At 35.5% G+C, this 17,277-nt stretch overlaps 1 protein-coding gene across 1 annotated transcript; it reads right to left on the bottom strand.

Annotated features, from left to right (window-relative positions):
• On the bottom strand, positions 4,997 to 16,540 carry LOC109229373 (condensin complex subunit 3). The gene is made up of 12 exons (XM_019394793.1): positions 16,093 to 16,540; positions 13,105 to 13,308; positions 12,708 to 12,853; positions 11,241 to 11,509; positions 10,836 to 10,918; positions 8,407 to 8,554; positions 7,874 to 8,313; positions 7,145 to 7,662; positions 7,010 to 7,070; positions 6,630 to 6,902; positions 6,242 to 6,503; positions 4,997 to 5,612 (listed from the first exon to the last, which is right to left on the bottom strand). The coding sequence occupies exons 1-12, from the start codon at positions 16,474 to 16,476 to the stop codon at positions 5,281 to 5,283; spliced, it is 3,120 nt and encodes a 1,039-aa protein (XP_019250338.1). The 5' UTR covers positions 16,477 to 16,540; the 3' UTR covers positions 4,997 to 5,280.

The raw sequence follows: 17,277 nt of genomic DNA, 5'->3' as shown, positions 1-17,277 counted from the left end.
TGTGAGAATTATCTTCTAGTAACTAGTTCTAGAATTATGAGCCGTTTTCCATCCAAAACGACCATTGACTTTATGGATTTAAAAAAAAATTAGAAGATATTAAAAACTAAAGAACTTCATAATAGGTTTTTCATAGGCGATCGTGAAACATTCATGGTCGGTGTCAAAATTGAAATCTTGTCTCTCTCATTTACTTTGTTTATTTTAATTTAGAGAATCAAAGTGCAATGTCGGTCATGTATCTTTGATTCATGCCACAAGATTAAGTCACGATATAAGTAATCTTTCATTCTTAATCAAAAATTTTAAGTTTGAATTTTAAGTATAAAGTCGTCTATATTAGAGGATGTTTTACCCTTAATATGAAACTTTTCAAAGGAAACTCAATTAATCAGATACTAATACAAATATCATGCATCGGATGAAAAGAAAGGGGAAAAGTAAGGGTTTTTTAACTTTTAGCCCGTGCCAGAAACTATTTACATTCGATAGACAAAATATGTATAAATTTGTATAATTTTTATATATATATATTCGGTTATTATTTTGAAAGCGGCTATACAGTACTCCCTCCGGTCCAAAATAAGTGATTTTTTGGCCTTTTTTTTGTGGTCCAAAATAAGTGATTTTCCCAGATTTTAAGAATGGATTAATTATTTTTTTCCTACATTGCCCTTGGAGTAAATAGTGTTGGAGTATGTGTTAGGAGTATTTATGTGAAGAGATAGTAAAGGTTAATATGGTCAATTTCATTGCTAATTAATGTTAAAAGGTGGATTTCTTAATCTGTGTAAAAACAACTAGAAAATCACTTATTTTGGACCGGAGGGAGTATCATTTTCTAAAAAAAAAAAAACCTTTAAGTCATATGGTAGATTGGAGCCTAGACTTTAGGATATTTATTTGGACCATTGATATTGAAATTTGAACTTCCCAACTATCTACTCAATTAATTGCACATGTACTTTGTATGGTTTTTCTCTTTTTCTTGAAATAATAAATGTTTAAATTCTAGCTATGTTTAATTGTTGTATATGGGAAGTTGGTACTTCTCATAGGGTTCATTCACATTGGGATGGATGCTTTAGTTAAAGCCTTGTTTTAGGTTCATCGACATTACCTCATGGAAAACTCTACATTTCCTCAAAAAGCCAAACAAGATTTTGTTTTAATAATCAACGGTGTGTTTATAAGGCATAAAATGTTTTCTTATCACGTAAATTCTGTAATAGCCTAACAAATTTCACACCGGTAAACACGATTAATGCCAAATATATACGGATAACTAAGATTTTAGTAACGCATTTTAAAGTTGAACAAGTCTAGGTCTAAAGCAAATAATAAGTACTCCCTTCGGTCCACTTTAATTTATTTTTTGGCCTTTTTCATGGTCCACAATATTTAATTTTTTGAGATATCAAAATGCATTAATTTCTTTTTTTAAAATTGTCCTTGGAGTAAAGAGCCTAGGAGTACTTGTTAGCTTTTCAATAAATAAATTAAGGTTAATATGGTTAATTTTATTGTTAATGAATGCTAATAGGTGAATCCCTTACTATGTGTGAAAACAACCAAAAAAATTAATTAAAGTGAACAGGAGAGAGTAATAAGAAGAATAGACTGTTAAATTTTAAATCAAAGAAACTCTGCGTGCAATCATAAACAATGATAAGATAAATCTCAACGTGAACATGAAATTCTTAAGGAGGTGTATGTAACACTATAGGTAAATTTATAGCTATAAAACACGAAAAGATATATAAGGAAGTAAATATTAAACATTGTGACACATTTTAAGGCGATGTGAGATTAGGTCCAAGGTGGACAATATAACTATTAAACAGAGTAGTTATGTATAATTTACTGTACAGTGATGTAGGGGAAAATAACTTGCATCATAGATGAGCTAAATCGTTCTCCTCTACAAATACTAACTCTTGTTGCCCACCACTTAATTTCAAAACTCCAACATCAAGATACATTAGGGGTAAGGTCTGTGTATATACTATCTTCCTCAGACCCCACTAGTGAAATTATTTTGAATTGTTGTTGTTATAAGGTTATTTAATGCATATCAAGACAAATAAGAAGACATGAAAATGTTTTAAATCCACGTACTGTGGCTGAATTCTATTGGCCAGGGCCGAAAAAGTCTATAGAAATCTAGAACTCAAAATGGAAACGTTACATTTTCATCGTTTTCTCTATCATTTCACATTGGATTTAAGAGATTCGCTATTATTTATACCAAATTATTAGTTATAATTATTTAAGAAGTGATATAATTATATGAATATATTTTATACTGCATAAAACTTAAACTCTTGAAATATTTGTATTCTATGTTATTTTTAGAAAGAAAGTTTTTTTTTTTGGTGCAAAAGATAACTAACATATATTAAAAGATGCGTACAAGTTGTGGTGCTCGTGCACTACTTACATCTACTAGTAGTAACTACGCTATCATATCTATGTGAGGTATCGTCCCTAAGGTTATCACACTGGCGATCCTCTATACTAGTAAAGAGCGTTGTTTCGCTGCCTAATTTCAAAAAAGTAGTTGCAACAGTCTCTTTAGGTACGTGATTAATAACAAAACATGTGTTGCTGGCTTGGTCTTCATGTTGTTGCTCATCTGATATAGGTACCATGCGTTAGGGGTGTTCGTCGGTTGGTACGGTACGGTATTTAGACATTTCAGTACGGTATTTTCGGTATTCGATTTATTAAAATGCAATACCAATAATACCGTACCTAATTAAATTCGGTATGGTTCGGTTTTTCTCCTTTCGTTTTGGTTTATTCAGTTTGGTAACTTCGGTTTATTCGGTTTGAATACTAACTAGTAAATAGAGTCATACACTGTAATATTCTAAATTAACGTACTCAAAAGTACAAAACTAAAAACATTTGTTGACAAAAGTTTTGTCCAAAACTAGCAAATATCAACTTAGAGAGAGAAAACTATACATAAAAGAGTAAATTTGATCATTAGAAATGTCTTGTTACTTGCTTAGAGTTAATTGATGAACTTAGAGAATAAAGGAAAGTAAAATTTTAGATTTTTATATTTATGTTATAACTAATAATATGTGTATTGTGTAATATAATATATATTTCGGTACGGTATCGGTATTTCGGTATTTCATTTTAAAATACCAAATACCATACCTAATACCAATATTTTTTAAAACTTAAACCAAATACCATACCGAATACCAAAATATCGAATACCAAATACCAAAATTTTCGAATTCGATACGGTAATTCGGTATTTACCAAATTATGCACAGCCCTACCATGTGTTGAGATGTCGTGCCCATTTGGTCAGCAACAGATTTGATACTGAAGGTGGCAGTGTAACAAAAAGTTGCAACATATCAGCAAGTTGCATTCTACTTCCTAGCTTTGGCAAGATGGTCCGCTACCCCTTTTTTTTTTCTTGTACGCATGTTAAACTACTGGATCATGGAGCTTCGCGAGGAGGTGCCTGCAATCAGAAATTAAATTAGAATACTTTGAGCTCTCACTAACTAATAGTGTGGTTACCTCCTTTGCATCTGTTTCCACTTCCAGCGGCAGCAATTGCATTTGTATGGCTATACAGTCCTTTAATGATTGCTTGCAATTCAGCCGTTATGCAGTGCACGTGAGGAACGGGGCCAGCAAATCCACCATCCAATCACCCATGTGGTTTCTAATTACACCTCTAATTCCACTCGTATCCGTTTCAAAAGATGTTGCCCCGTCCGTATTTAGTTTGTAGTAATTTACTTCCGCTGTCTCAACAAATAAAACACAATAATTTTTAACAATTGGTTGGTACTTTAGCTCCGATTTTCTCAAACATCTTCCAAAACAATTAAATTTCACATTTAGAATTAAATCACGTGAAAATAGCACGGGCTAGCCAGTTTATGGACTGGTAATCGAAAAATAGCCAGTGTTTGCAAAGTCGTTGAAAAATAGTCACTACTTTGCTGCAACACGGAAAGTTCAGCATAATATAGTAATATAATGGAGATTGGGAGACCTGTGTACAGGGTTGTTCAAAACCGAACCGTAACCGTCAACCGAACCGATGGCTTATTGGCTTATTAGTATCGGATTATCGGGATAATGGATGGTAAACGGATTGAGATTTTATAATTAACGGCTTAACGATTTAGGGCGGATTACTCAATATTTTTATCAGATAAACCATTAACCTGTTAAGAATTTTTATATTTACACTTTCCTATGGATCTTGAAGTAGCAAGAACTCCTAAGGCTCTATGTCCAGTCTAATTTATAACTTTCTCACCATAATTTTCAATTCTATCCAGCTCATCGGGTTTGTTAGGATGCGTACAGGAAGTGACTCAACAAAACCACCTATAAAAAAGAATCCATTTCAATATTATACCAAAAAGTTTCTATTTGGTTTAGTCGATAAACCGCCCGATAATCGTTAATCTGATACCAATCCGCCCGTTATCTTATTGGATGGCTGACGGGTTACTATATTTATAATCCGATAACCGATAACCCGAACCGTTAAGCGTAATTATCCACTTGATCCGCCCGATAAGCTCCCTACCTGTGTATGAACTTTCAGCATGAACTCTAGCACACGAAAAGTTCCAGCATAATATACTGGAGATTGGAGCAACTCTGTAGGAACTTCCAGCATATTATGTTGGACCAGTATATTATGCTGGAACTCTATTGTATTATGCTAGAACTCCAGTATATTATGATGGAATTTCACATGTAGAAAATTCAAACTCCGTTATATTATGCAGGAATATTTTCCGAATTTTGAACAATATTTTCATTCAGATTTATCTTTACATGAAAAGTGGCTAAATTTCGATTACTTTTGAAACTATGGCTATTTTCAATTACCGCTTGTAAATCTGGCTTAGTTTTGAATTTCACCCTTAAATCATTTGACAATCTACGCTGAACATAGTACAAAATTTATAACAAGTAGCGCCTTAACAAACCAAACATATTACTCTATTGAACTGACGTTAGAACTTTCAAACCAAACATAAAACTTCCTTTGTTACATTGGGAATCAATTAATTTTATACAATGAAAGAACACAAACAAGATATCCTCAAGAGCCACAGGTAGAGGAATTGTTTAGTTAAAAATATATTAGGACAGTATTCTGCTTGTTGTACGAGATGCACACAAGCAGAACCACCAATACATCATAATACGCGATTTATCATAATACAAAGAGTATTCAAACAAATAATAAAGTGAAGAGCACAGGAGAAAATGTGCTTATTATACCTCTACATCAGAATCATCATCGGATGTAACATCAGATTGAGAATCTGCCTCCTCATCTTCCTCATCATCATATTCATCGATTTTTACTATGGTTTTGACGGCCATCTTTGACAATGCTGCAGTCTTGCTAGCCCTTTGTGACCGAGCACTCGTTACAGCAGGATTAGTAGGAACAGCAGACAGGGGGAATTCTTCATCTGATGAAGATTCTATTGCTTCCTTAGCTCGTCTCCTTGCACGAGTTGGTCTGGTTGATTTTGGCGCTGGAGTTGGCAGTACTTCCATCGAGTCATCCTCATCAAGTACGATATCAAGATCCAACTTTCCTGAGACATAATAAAGCACATTAATATAATTACGATACACAAATATGTCTAAAAGATGGAGAGGAATATGATTAGAATCTATCTGAGAAAACAAATCTTAGCAAAATAACAACAAAGAATTTAACATATATGTGCTCACAGTTACACTATCAGTGCAATTTAACCTACTATAGGAGTTCGCTTACCTTATTTCATGGGTTACTAATCCATTTATTATGGTAGTTACCTATAATTATTTTTAAAAGACCTGATAGTGCAAAATTTAGAATATCAATGTATAGAAGTTGAACTCATAAACAAATATAGAGACTAAACTGGCAGCATTTTCACAGTACTTCTCTACTATTTTTGTATTGATCACAGACTGAGGAAGCAATGCCAGCTACATTCACATCATTGTTGGATGTGGAACTGATATTATCACACTTTCAAGTTCCAAAACTCACAACATCAGATCTTTGGAACTCCTCCCATGCACCCCCCCCCCCCCCAAAACCACCCCATATCGAAGATGACTTCAAGTGTTCCGTCAAAGAGAAAGGAAAAGAGCGTGTGATGACTCTTCAAAGTTTCTAAACAAAATGAAATAGTAACTGCAGTTTTACAGCCGCTAAACCAGAAATAGTTACCTAAAATAAGTTCAACTTCATCAGATGATAGTTTCTGGTCTGGAGATTTGTCTAAACCCTTTAGCCTTTCAGCCATCTGTTTCAACTCCTTAAGAAGCTCGTTTTCAGAAAGTACAGATTCGGCAACACGATTCAATAGCTGTCTCATTAACTTGACAGCTCCTTGTTCTGTTGGTCTAAAGTGAAGCAAGGATAGTGCCTTACACAGTGCAGAAACATATGCTTTCTCCGCAGCTGTCTTCTTTGCATGGAAGCTGGCCACCTTGACAGACAACCCAAAGAAACTTCCATTCCATTAAACAGAACAGGAACACTAGTAAAAGTATTATATATGATATGTTCATTAAACTAGCATAAGGGCACTGAACAGGAAGCTGTGAATAAATACCTCTGCAGCGATACATATTGCAAGCCCTTCTTCCCCAGTCTCGAACTCAGATGAAGGTTCAGATGAATCAATGTGGTTTTCATTATCATTTTCATTGGCTGGAGCAGTTTCCTCAGAATACAAGGGAGCCTGCATCATCTGCACCATAAAACGTGATGCTTGGGTAGCACGCTTGCGCATATTAGAGACCATGAATGAAGATCCAGTGGCATTGCCGTAGATGCCTGGCCACAAAGAGCGCATAACTGGCATGAAAGCCTTGGATAAACATTTCTGCATTGCAAACCAGAAGTTTTCTATAATAACCCAAAACCAAAATCACAAACCGATCTATCCGATTCTCGTAAATTTTGCATGCACAAATTTGAAATTCTATAAACCTTGTGGTTCAACGAGAGTGATGGATAATGCTCAAAGAATACAGAAAGGCATTGCTTCAACCTGTGAGGTAAAATATTATCAGGTGGAATTTTCAGAAGATGAGATAAAATAAAGTGAACAGCAAAGAGATTTACCTCCCAAGTTCCTTATTCTCACTACAGAAATACAAGCTTATGAGCTCAGCTAATAGCAGCGGATTTGACAAAGCAGGTGTGCTCGGATACTTCTTACTTAGCAGAAGAGTCTTAGCAAAGCCCTCACCAAGAACTGTTTGAACTGTCTCATATTCATCACAGTCATCAGAACCACCTGAATTATGCTTCTCCAATCCAGCATATAACAGGTCAAGTAATTCTATCTCCAAATCCTCACTTCCAATGTTAAATTTGATATCAGATAACATTTTAATTTTATGATCTTGGAGTTGTGATGAGAGATCCTGGTTCATAGCTTTATCAACTATATTAGGACCATGCCACATTCCGAGGTCAATCAACGCCTTAGAAGCCATAACAGTAACTGAAGAGGGGCCCTTAACAAATGAAGACCTTAATTGCTTTACCAAATCTTCACTAGGTCTCCTTTCTAACAATCCAAAGAGACCGAGGCACCTAATGGCAGCCCTCTGAACGTCTAGGTGTACATGCTTTGCCTGCATTTCAGAACAATACAAAATAGCTCAGAATTCTAAAAAGTTGATAACAGAGGAACCAACAACAAGAAACTGAAGGTTATAATAATACACCCATCACGTTATCCCCAAGAACACAAATGAACGTGGAAATAAATGAATGGATAACATCAGATAAAATAACTGAGGCAAAAAGAAAGATTAGAGAAGGTAACTTTTCCAAGATACAGACCCCAGGCAGCAATACAGAGTGCAGGACTTCAGTCGGTTCTATAGATTTTCCATGCATCCAGCGAAAAGACTGAACATTTTCTAACAGAAGGCTAATCACAGCAAAACAGTGCAGCCACTGCCTGTAGTCTGCAGTCCTCTCTCTGCAAGGCCTAGCAAGCTCCTCCACTACACGTAAAACTACTTCTTCGAATTCTCCTGGAGCTGCATGGACTTTTTTCGCCAACTCTGATACAGCAGCAGCCCAATCTTTGTCACCGCCAAGATTAATACCATCTCCTATGACAACCTCATTGTCATGCTCATCTAATTCATGATAAGGGGGTATGTGAAGCAACTCCTGCAGAAATTCATTTGCAACTCTTCTGTTTGTAGCATCAGAAAAATCAAGCATTGCACCGAGTAATAGCAATTGCCGAGATGCAAATCGGTGATTGATTCCTGCAATAATCTCTGTCACTAATAGCAAAATATGGAAGGAAAATAAAACAGAGAGGGTTTTAGAAATTAGAGAACTATGGATAAATTCCTCACCAGCAACTATGTGCGCTTTAATCAATTGAACATAGTCTCCGATAGAAGCAGGTAGAATTCTGTCAAGAAGATCATTTTTATCTGAAGCTTCTGATGCATATACAGCAGATTCTGTCCCTGTTGTTGTAGCAGCATCAGAGCCCTTTGCCTGTTTGGTCATCATTAGGAATATTTACATGATATGACAAAAGATTTTGGCACTAGTCATCCAAATAAAAAGTTTGTATAGCAATAGACTTTTTTCGTATTTAAGACAGATAAATGGCAATAAACCAAGAATTAAAAACCCGCTATGCACTGTGACACTAAATACCAGTGCCCAGAAACTTCACACAGCCAGAATACGCTAGAAATAAACATAACTAGGCTGTCCCTGTTGTTGTAGCAGCATCAGAGCCCTTTGCCTGTTTGGTCATCATTAGGAATATTTACATGATATGACAAAAGATTTTGGCACTAGTCATCCAAATAAAAAGTTTGTATAGCAATAGACTTTTTTCATATTTAAGACAGATAAATGGCAATAAACCAAGAATTAAAAACCCGCTATGCACTGTGACACTAAATACCAGTGCCCAGAAACTTCACACAGCCAGAATACGCTAGAAAGAAACATAACTAGGCTGTTGCTAATTCAGTCGAAAAATCGTTATACCATGCTAAGATATGTTCCTAGAGACCTCTACAGGAAAAATGTGAAGGAACCAGCAACCTTTATTTTGGACCTTCATCACTGGCATTCACGAAACTCAAGTTGAGGACAATGGACATAAGTGACATCAATAGGATTAGATAGTAGCAAAAACACTTATTCAAGCAGGAATGACCAATTCATAGACTCTACTTATTCAAAAGCACCAACTGCATGTTTTTCTTTACGGTGAGACATAATATAGTTAAATAATTAAAAGAGGTATCACCGCCATCTATTATCAAAAAGGATTTTCACGTACTTGGCTCATAAAAAAAAAAAAATCCCGCATATGAGGAGGGATGTGTTAAAGATATAATTAAGTAAAATTGTGCTCTCTCTAATAGCTTAACCTTTTAGAAGAGATGGTCACTTTAACATGGCATCAGAGCAAGGCTCATTCTTATTCTTGTTAATTCCTAGGTTCAAATCTCACCGTCACCCAAAAGAGAAAATTATTTTTACGTGTTTGGCCAATGAAAAGGAATCACACCCACATGCAAGGAGGCGTATTGAGGCATTAACATAATTAAGCAATACAAAAGTATGCTCTCTAGAAGCTTAAACTTATAAATAAAATGGTCACACACTTCAACATTTTACCAAAAAAAAAAAATCAAATATGGAACGGACTACCACAAGCGATTCATTAAACGCATGAACTAACAAGGACTGGCACACAGTACCTTATTTAGCATTATGCATGTATGCTACGCATAGATTACACTATAGTTATCTCATTAGCCCGTTATTGTGCAGATAATAATCAAGACAAATTTAAAATGATTAAGTTCCAAAAACTAGCACAGCAAACCAAGGCTCTGTAAGCTGGACCTGCAAAATCTGGAATTGCATATGCACTGACCACATTATACTCTAGCCCAACCAAGACAGACAGATAACTCCAACCTATCTACATCAGGCAATCCATACAAACCCTTTTCACAAACACAAAAATACATAGGAATTTTTTTTATAACTGTGGTGTCCGAGCCAGCTTGCGCGCACCTCAACTAATTCCACGGGAAGATAGATGGGAAGAAATCACCTATTATTTTTTGCCTCCGAACCTGAGACATCGTGGTTCTCACCCACTTCATTAACCACTAGGCCACACCCTTGGGTGCTAAAATACACAGGAGTTTATATTTAATCTATTCAATTGATGCCATCTGTTTGTGATAACAACATTTGAAATTGAATCCATTTATTGCTCAATTAACTAAGTCAAGCATGATAGTTGTTCAACTTTTTCTTAATTCAATCTTCCAATGAGGATCTTGAAACATTCGAGAGAAGGTAAATGTTAAATAACAAAGAGAAGGATAGCCCTTCTTGGCATTTCACTGTATGATAACAGGTAACTCCCTATGTTTTAAGGAGTTTTGAGCATCGAGATGATACATTGAAACAACAACAACAACCCAGTAGAATCCCACTAGTGGGGTTTGGGGAGGGTAGAATGTACGCAGACCTTACCCCTACCCCGAAGGGATAGAGAGGCTGTTTCTGGGAGACCCTCGGCTCAGAGACAATAGATCTGTAATCACAATAGAAACCAGAAAAATAGTAACAGCAACGTAAAATACAACAAACAAATGGAAAGGCCAAAATGTGAAAGACAGCAACAACAACAATAAAAAATTATAAAATTATACACAACAAAAACCGCGAGATGATACATTGAAACAGTAGAAGAAATAGCATAAGATCTGGTAAACAAATATTAAATACTCACATGTGCCTCCATTTGCAAGTTTTTACTGACAGCCCTCCAAAAGAAAGCAGTTTCTGCTTCCATGAGTTGGATGCTACAATTGCCTGGTAAGCAAAGAGAACATGCAATTAAATGTTGGAACTGCAAACACAAATTGCTCCAAGTTTTAGAAACAATCAATTACATGAAAAACAAAAATTGAGTATCTCTAGCCTTATATGTAACTGAAGGTTAAACTAGGGAAGCAGTTTGCCTTCACTAGAATAGATCATTTTCAGAAAACATAGATAAAGAGTTAACACTAAACTTAGTTTCTTATTTAAAACAGAAATGAATATCTCGAATTATGCCAGTCAATAAGCATATAAAGTCATTCCGAGAAAGCAAAAGAAGTAGACATCAAATATTTTAATTCGTAAGACCAACCTTCTTCAGTGTCACTGTTCGATGTCAAAAATTGCCTCATACTTTGACCATCTTGCAGCTTAACCAAGCCTGCTTTTAACAGACTGTCCATTACAAACTCTCCCACTGATTCATATGTTTCCACATCAAGATATTTAAGTAGTTCTACCAGGTCCCCATTGCAACACTTGGTGAGCCACTCATCTTTCATCATCCTAAAGCACTCCTTTACAACAGATGAAGAGCGATCAGCAAGTCCTCTCTCCAAAATAAGTGTTCTGAGCTTGATGCTGCCAGATGTAGAAAACATTTGTTATAGGACATCTATGAGTTGGAACCTACGTAAACTAATTAAATCAGCCCTATGCATGTGATCCAACATGCACACCAGGGCATGAATTACTTGGCTGAACTTGAGGTCAAATTAGAGAACATGATTCAAGAATGTGTATATACTGGGTATGATGATGATGATGATTCAAGAATGTGTATGAAGTTATTTTTTTATAATGAACCCAAGGGAATGTGTATGAAGTTGATACAAGTCCAACATGCATACAGTACCAATTTTCAATTAACCATGAATTTGATCGTAAGGCTTCACTGATTTATAAAATATCTGGCTGATACTCACAGCAGAAAGTATCACATAGGCTTGACTCCCTTTAGTGGTGAATTAGGTTACCAAATTTAAGCTCCAATGTGTCCAGAGTTAATGCAAAAACATGTAAATTTTATTGAAGCCCCTTTATTCTCTTTGACAAGTGAGTGAATTTGATAAGATATTAGGACAGCAGAAGTTCTTTGATGTCTTGCTAACTAACATCTATGCTAGCATCAATTTAAATGTCCTTAAAAGAATTTAAAAAGAAGTTTTTTCTAACTGTTTTTTACCATAAATTACGCAACAAGAAACAAAACATAAACAAAAAATATCAAGAATACCAAAATTCAGAAACAAAAGAAGACCCTCATCGAGACTCTTTTCCAGGTTATATCAAATGGCCATCACAAAAATCCGTGATTAAAAGAACTATACTTGTTTGCTTGTCGAAACCCTCTGCAGTTTTTGTTCATGTAAAAGCAGGAAGGCTAACAGACAACTTTAAAGAAAAGAATAACCTTTTATAGAAATCTCTCGATATTGACCTAGAAGCAAACAAGGGCATGAAGTACTTAGCTGAACTTGAGTTTTGTTGTTTCTTTTTAGGACATAATATCGATGAGTTGACTGTAATCGGCAAATGGAGAATATCAGGCAGTGAAACCAGTTTGACTGACACCAATAATAGCTCCAACAGTACATGTAGCCATAGACATGAGGTATAATCTATGCAGAAATTTTGATGATCATCTTGTTGAGATGCATACAAAATAAGGGAAAATACACACTTCTTTAGTGATTCCCAAGAAAAGAATGGATACCATGCCAAGATGAAGCAAAAAGTAAGGCAAAGACGATACAGGTAGGCAATGGTTTAAAGTTACCTGAAGCTCTGCAGGGGAAATTTACTAACAATCACGGAATAAGCTGCTTTGCGTACTGATTCACTCACATCCAGTGTGCAATCAATTATTGCTGCAGAAGATGCATGACATGGCGGAAGGGATAAGACAATTGTCCTACGGACATCCTGCAAAAAAAGCCAATGTAGAGGAATTCATTAATTCAATCATTTAATATAGTTATGCTAAGACATTTCAGGAAAGTTTCAAGATGGAGTATATCATGTGCAGATGCTAAAGATTCTTCACTAGTATCAGGCAAAATATGGACTAAATGAGTCACATACTAACTGTTTTGAGCAATACGTAATGAAGTGTGATGCATCATTATCAACTAAGGGGAATACACTGTTACACACATAGGTAAGAAAAAGCTCACCGCATTTTGTTCAAGAGGAAGTGTCTCCAGATATAGTTCCAAAATGTCAGCATTTTCTGAGTCATTAACGAACCGTGAAAGTGCCCTCACGGCAAAGGTACGGACAGAAGCGACCTTATCACCAACACGTGTTTTCATGTGCTCTATAACTTCATCCCAAAGTTCAGAGCTGACTTCTGTGTCATCTGGCAATCGCATTATGATCTAGAAGACAAGAAAATCATCAATGAGATTACAATTTACAAAAGGTATGGGTAATTCTATCATGGCATCGAGATAAAAGAGGAAAAAACAAAAGAAAGCACAAGAAAGAGAAACTTCTCAAATCAAAATTAACCATATTTTGAATGAGAAAGGGGAACTTTAAACCATTGCCTAGATGTAACAAAATTCCCAAAACCAAAGGATATACAGGGTGATATTACGTAACTCATTTTGTATAAGAAAAGCTATATTCAATCAACTACGTACTACTGAAGACGAGTTGGGGCAGCTGTATGAATCCTCTAAATCTAGTTTACACTTTTCGGGCCAATTTTATTCGTATACTCCTAATTTGCCTCAGAAAACAAACTACGGGTTCTCTATAGCTAATGGCCAACTCTAGAACTTAACCCTACACTAATACAATCTCTAACCAAAAAAGACTTATGGCGAACACCAAACCCCATGTAAGCATAGTCACAGAGTCTTAATCCCAATTAACTAGTATCACATATATGAATCTTTTAACTTTCCTTGCTTTTTTCTCAGATAAGTCCACATTGATTTCAAGCAAACATCTTTGTTACTACTTTTCACCTCATGATTTTAGGTATATCTCATCCCCATTTAGCACCTGCAATCATCACAAGGTCTCACCTATTACCTAGTGTATTTCTAGGTTTGCGTAGGATATGACCAAACCATATTAGACAATCTTCTCTCATTTTATATTTATGTGTACTACTCACATAAATATAGCAGTACACACCCCCTGTTGTGATTGAATATGCATGCTTGCTTTGAGCCGAGGGTCTATCGGAAACAGTCTCTCTGCCGGCACAAGGTAGGGGTAAGACTGCGTACACACTATCCTCCCCAGACCCCACTTGTGGTACTTGTGGTATTATACTAGGTATGTTATTGTTGTTGTTGTACTCACACCCTCTATTCAATATGAGTAATTATGTCAAACTTTGTGAATGCAACATCCAACTTAACATCCCCACAACATTAACACCCATGTTATAAATTTATTGGGTTTTAGAGGTACAAAATTCACTATGATATAACATCATTGGCCCCAAGACTGTTCTATAAACTTGTATTTCACTTTGGTATATATCTTCCTGTGGTATAACACTCGGGTAAAACTTTGTCTCATCCATCCTATTTTAAATTTGTGTTGCATCTTCATTTGTCATGTCATTCTCCTAAAAAAACAAGGCATAAATAGCTAATTGTCTGTATTTAGAACTACAATGACGTGGATTCTAACTTCAAACTTCATTATTTTTATGAGAGTTAAACTTAAAGTGCATATAGTCTTCCTAATTTATGGTTATTATAAAATCCTTACTCTCTAGAGAAGCATTCCTAGTTTAAATTATGCCAAATTGCAAATGTATAGACAAGAGCCAAAAGATTTCTTTTTCTTTTGAGAAAGCTATTAGAAGGGAAAAGGAAATTCCTAAGGAAAAATTGGTGCATTATCATAGAAATATTGAAATGGGAGTGTGAAGAAATAGAAATTCACAAAACATTATTTTAGGATGTGTATGACAGAAATAAAAAGGCACGGCTTGTGGGTTCTATGTGGAAAACATGCAGACAGTTATTGGAAATAGAGGACCTTGTAATTCCTAATTTCTTATGTAGGAGACTACCACATTAGGTTTTCACCTTACACTCTTTCTGATGCAGTGTTTTCCTTCTCTATGCACATTGACTACTGTGCATTTTCTCCTAACTATATTTCAAGTCAATCCTTGACTTCTCCTTTCAAGATTTCTTTCTATTTTTTCTTGCATTCATTGTCAACCAAAAGAGTTTAAACTAATAATAACAGAGTCACCAAAATTGAGATTGTTCCTCTACCAAAGCGAAAAACAAGCTTTTTAGGGTATGGTACTCCTCTATCTGTTACATGAATATGTTGCCAAATCAACTAGATATATAAGCACATACAAAAACTCAAATCGCAACAAGAACAGCATTACGCCTCAATCCCAAATAAGTTGGGGCCAGCTATATGAATCCTCACTGACCACGTTACTCCATTTAAATCATCTCACACCAATATTATGCAAATATAATTCATCATGTAAGTGGCTATATTTATGTTGACTCCCAACCTACCGCAACCGTCCTCATTTATCCGGGCCTGGGACCGATAATGTGAGCAAAGGCAAAGTATAACAACTAAAATAGTGAATTTAAAATCTGGCTTCACAGTGCAAAAAGTGCAGTATAACAACTAAAGTCACAATAAAAATATGCGTCAAAAGTGCTAGAGACTTTCCCAATCTTTAATGTTCACATTTGAGGTGTGGCCAAAAGCTGCACTTTTTACTACATTCATCACTTTTGTCAGATACAGCATCAATACTGCATCGAGCAGAAGCAAAAAGAAGTAATGTACTACTACTTTAAGGAAATCTCTTCTCAGTCCTTATGGATGTGCTTTACCAAATGACATATCATCTCGAATTATTTAATTAACATAATTCAAAGCAAAATAGAATCCTCCTCCTTTCTCTCTCCTCAGCTAATTGACAATTATACACAATTTCACATTTCCTCATCCAATGAGTAATTCAAATGAGTATGCAAAATAGTTTTCTCTATTATTATTCAAAGCACGCGAAATGGCAGTTTTGTACCATTACAAATTTTATTTATGCAAAATCGAATAAGTATGCGATTAATCCAAATAAGTACGCGAAATTGGGGGGGGAGCATAAACTACAATTTTCACTAATTTAAGAACTGTTTAAAAATCCATACCTCAGAAATTATCTGACAAGCCCTAATCCGAGCAGTTTTATTAGCCGCCACAGCAGCCACAAGCAAAAACTCTAGAAACTTCTCCAAAAACGCGTCACAATCCGAAGCATTTTTACCGTCACGCACACTGGCGAAAACGGCGACAAATCGGATGATTCGCTCGGCAGAAGCCGTACGACGCTGGAAGTCGAATAACGGTGTTAACGCTCTCGAGAATGCACCGGAAAACTTCTCCGGTGACTTCGTATCGGAACGGATAGCCGAGAGTTCCTTGAGCTTCCGTTGATGTATTGCATTTGACGATCGAGCTTCATCCAAAACCCTAGAAATTTTTTCGGTCAATTTTTTATGTAATTCTTCTTCGTCTACTACTGGAACTGGCATTTTCAAACGATTTTTCGGAAGATATTTTGCTTCTTTTCTGTGGATCTACTCGACGGAGTGTGAGAGGGGGGGGGGGGGGGGGGGGTTGAACTGTTGGATATGGCTTTGAGTAAAATTGATTTTGAATTTTGAGCGGGAAAGTTTTGTTAAAATAAGAGTTTCTTCCTAACGGTCCTCGTGATTTAGAAAAATATTGATGATTTCTCTCTTTTTTTATCTTGAGTTTTTAGATTATCCACTTGCATTGATGTACTACCCCTTCCGTCTCATATTAACAGCCATATCTATTAAAAATATTTGTCTCAAATTATTTGTCATTTTAGAAGTTAAGACAAAATTGATATTTTTTTCCTTTTTTACTCTTAGTAATAATTGTTCTTGAAGATGGAGATAACAACATAAATAGAATAAATATTCAGTGAAGAGAGATTATATTTTAAGACATAAATTAGGGTAGACCAATCCCTTTCCTAATTAATAGTATTTCTTAAGAGGCGTGTAAAAGAGAAACACGACACATAATATGAGACGGAGGGAGTATTTGTCATTTTAGAAGTTCACGACTAAATTTAATTACCTTTTTTCCAATTCCAGCCTTAAATTGTCTTGAGATACAGATACCTCAATTATGAGTAAATATTAAATGAAGAGAGATTATATCTTAAGACATAAATAAATAAGGGTAAAACCGTCAAAATTCTCTCATATTTAATATTTTCTTAAGGTATATATAAAAGAGAAACACGACAAATAATTTGAGACCGAGAGAGTATGACTTTGGTTGCTTCTCATGCTACTTTA

This window comes from Nicotiana attenuata, chromosome 7 (assembly GCF_001879085.1).
Source record: "Nicotiana attenuata strain UT chromosome 7, NIATTr2, whole genome shotgun sequence".
Taxonomy (NCBI): Eukaryota; Viridiplantae; Streptophyta; class Magnoliopsida; order Solanales; family Solanaceae; genus Nicotiana; species Nicotiana attenuata.
This window is presented reverse-complemented; position numbering and strand designations above follow the sequence as displayed.

Excerpts from the sequence above, each read along its gene's own strand:
- LOC109229373 (XM_019394793.1), bottom strand. The coding sequence starts at position 16,476 with ATGCCAGTTCCAGTAGTAGACGAAGAAGAATTACATAAAAAATTGACC. Across the intron at positions 10,919-11,240 it reads GAACAGTGACACTGAAGAAG|GCAATTGTAGCATCCAACTC; the intron begins GTTGGTCTTACG and ends TTTGCTTACCAG. Across the intron at positions 7,663-7,873 it reads ACTCTGTATTGCTGCCTGGG|GCAAAGCATGTACACCTAGA; the intron begins GTCTGTATCTTG and ends TCTGAAATGCAG.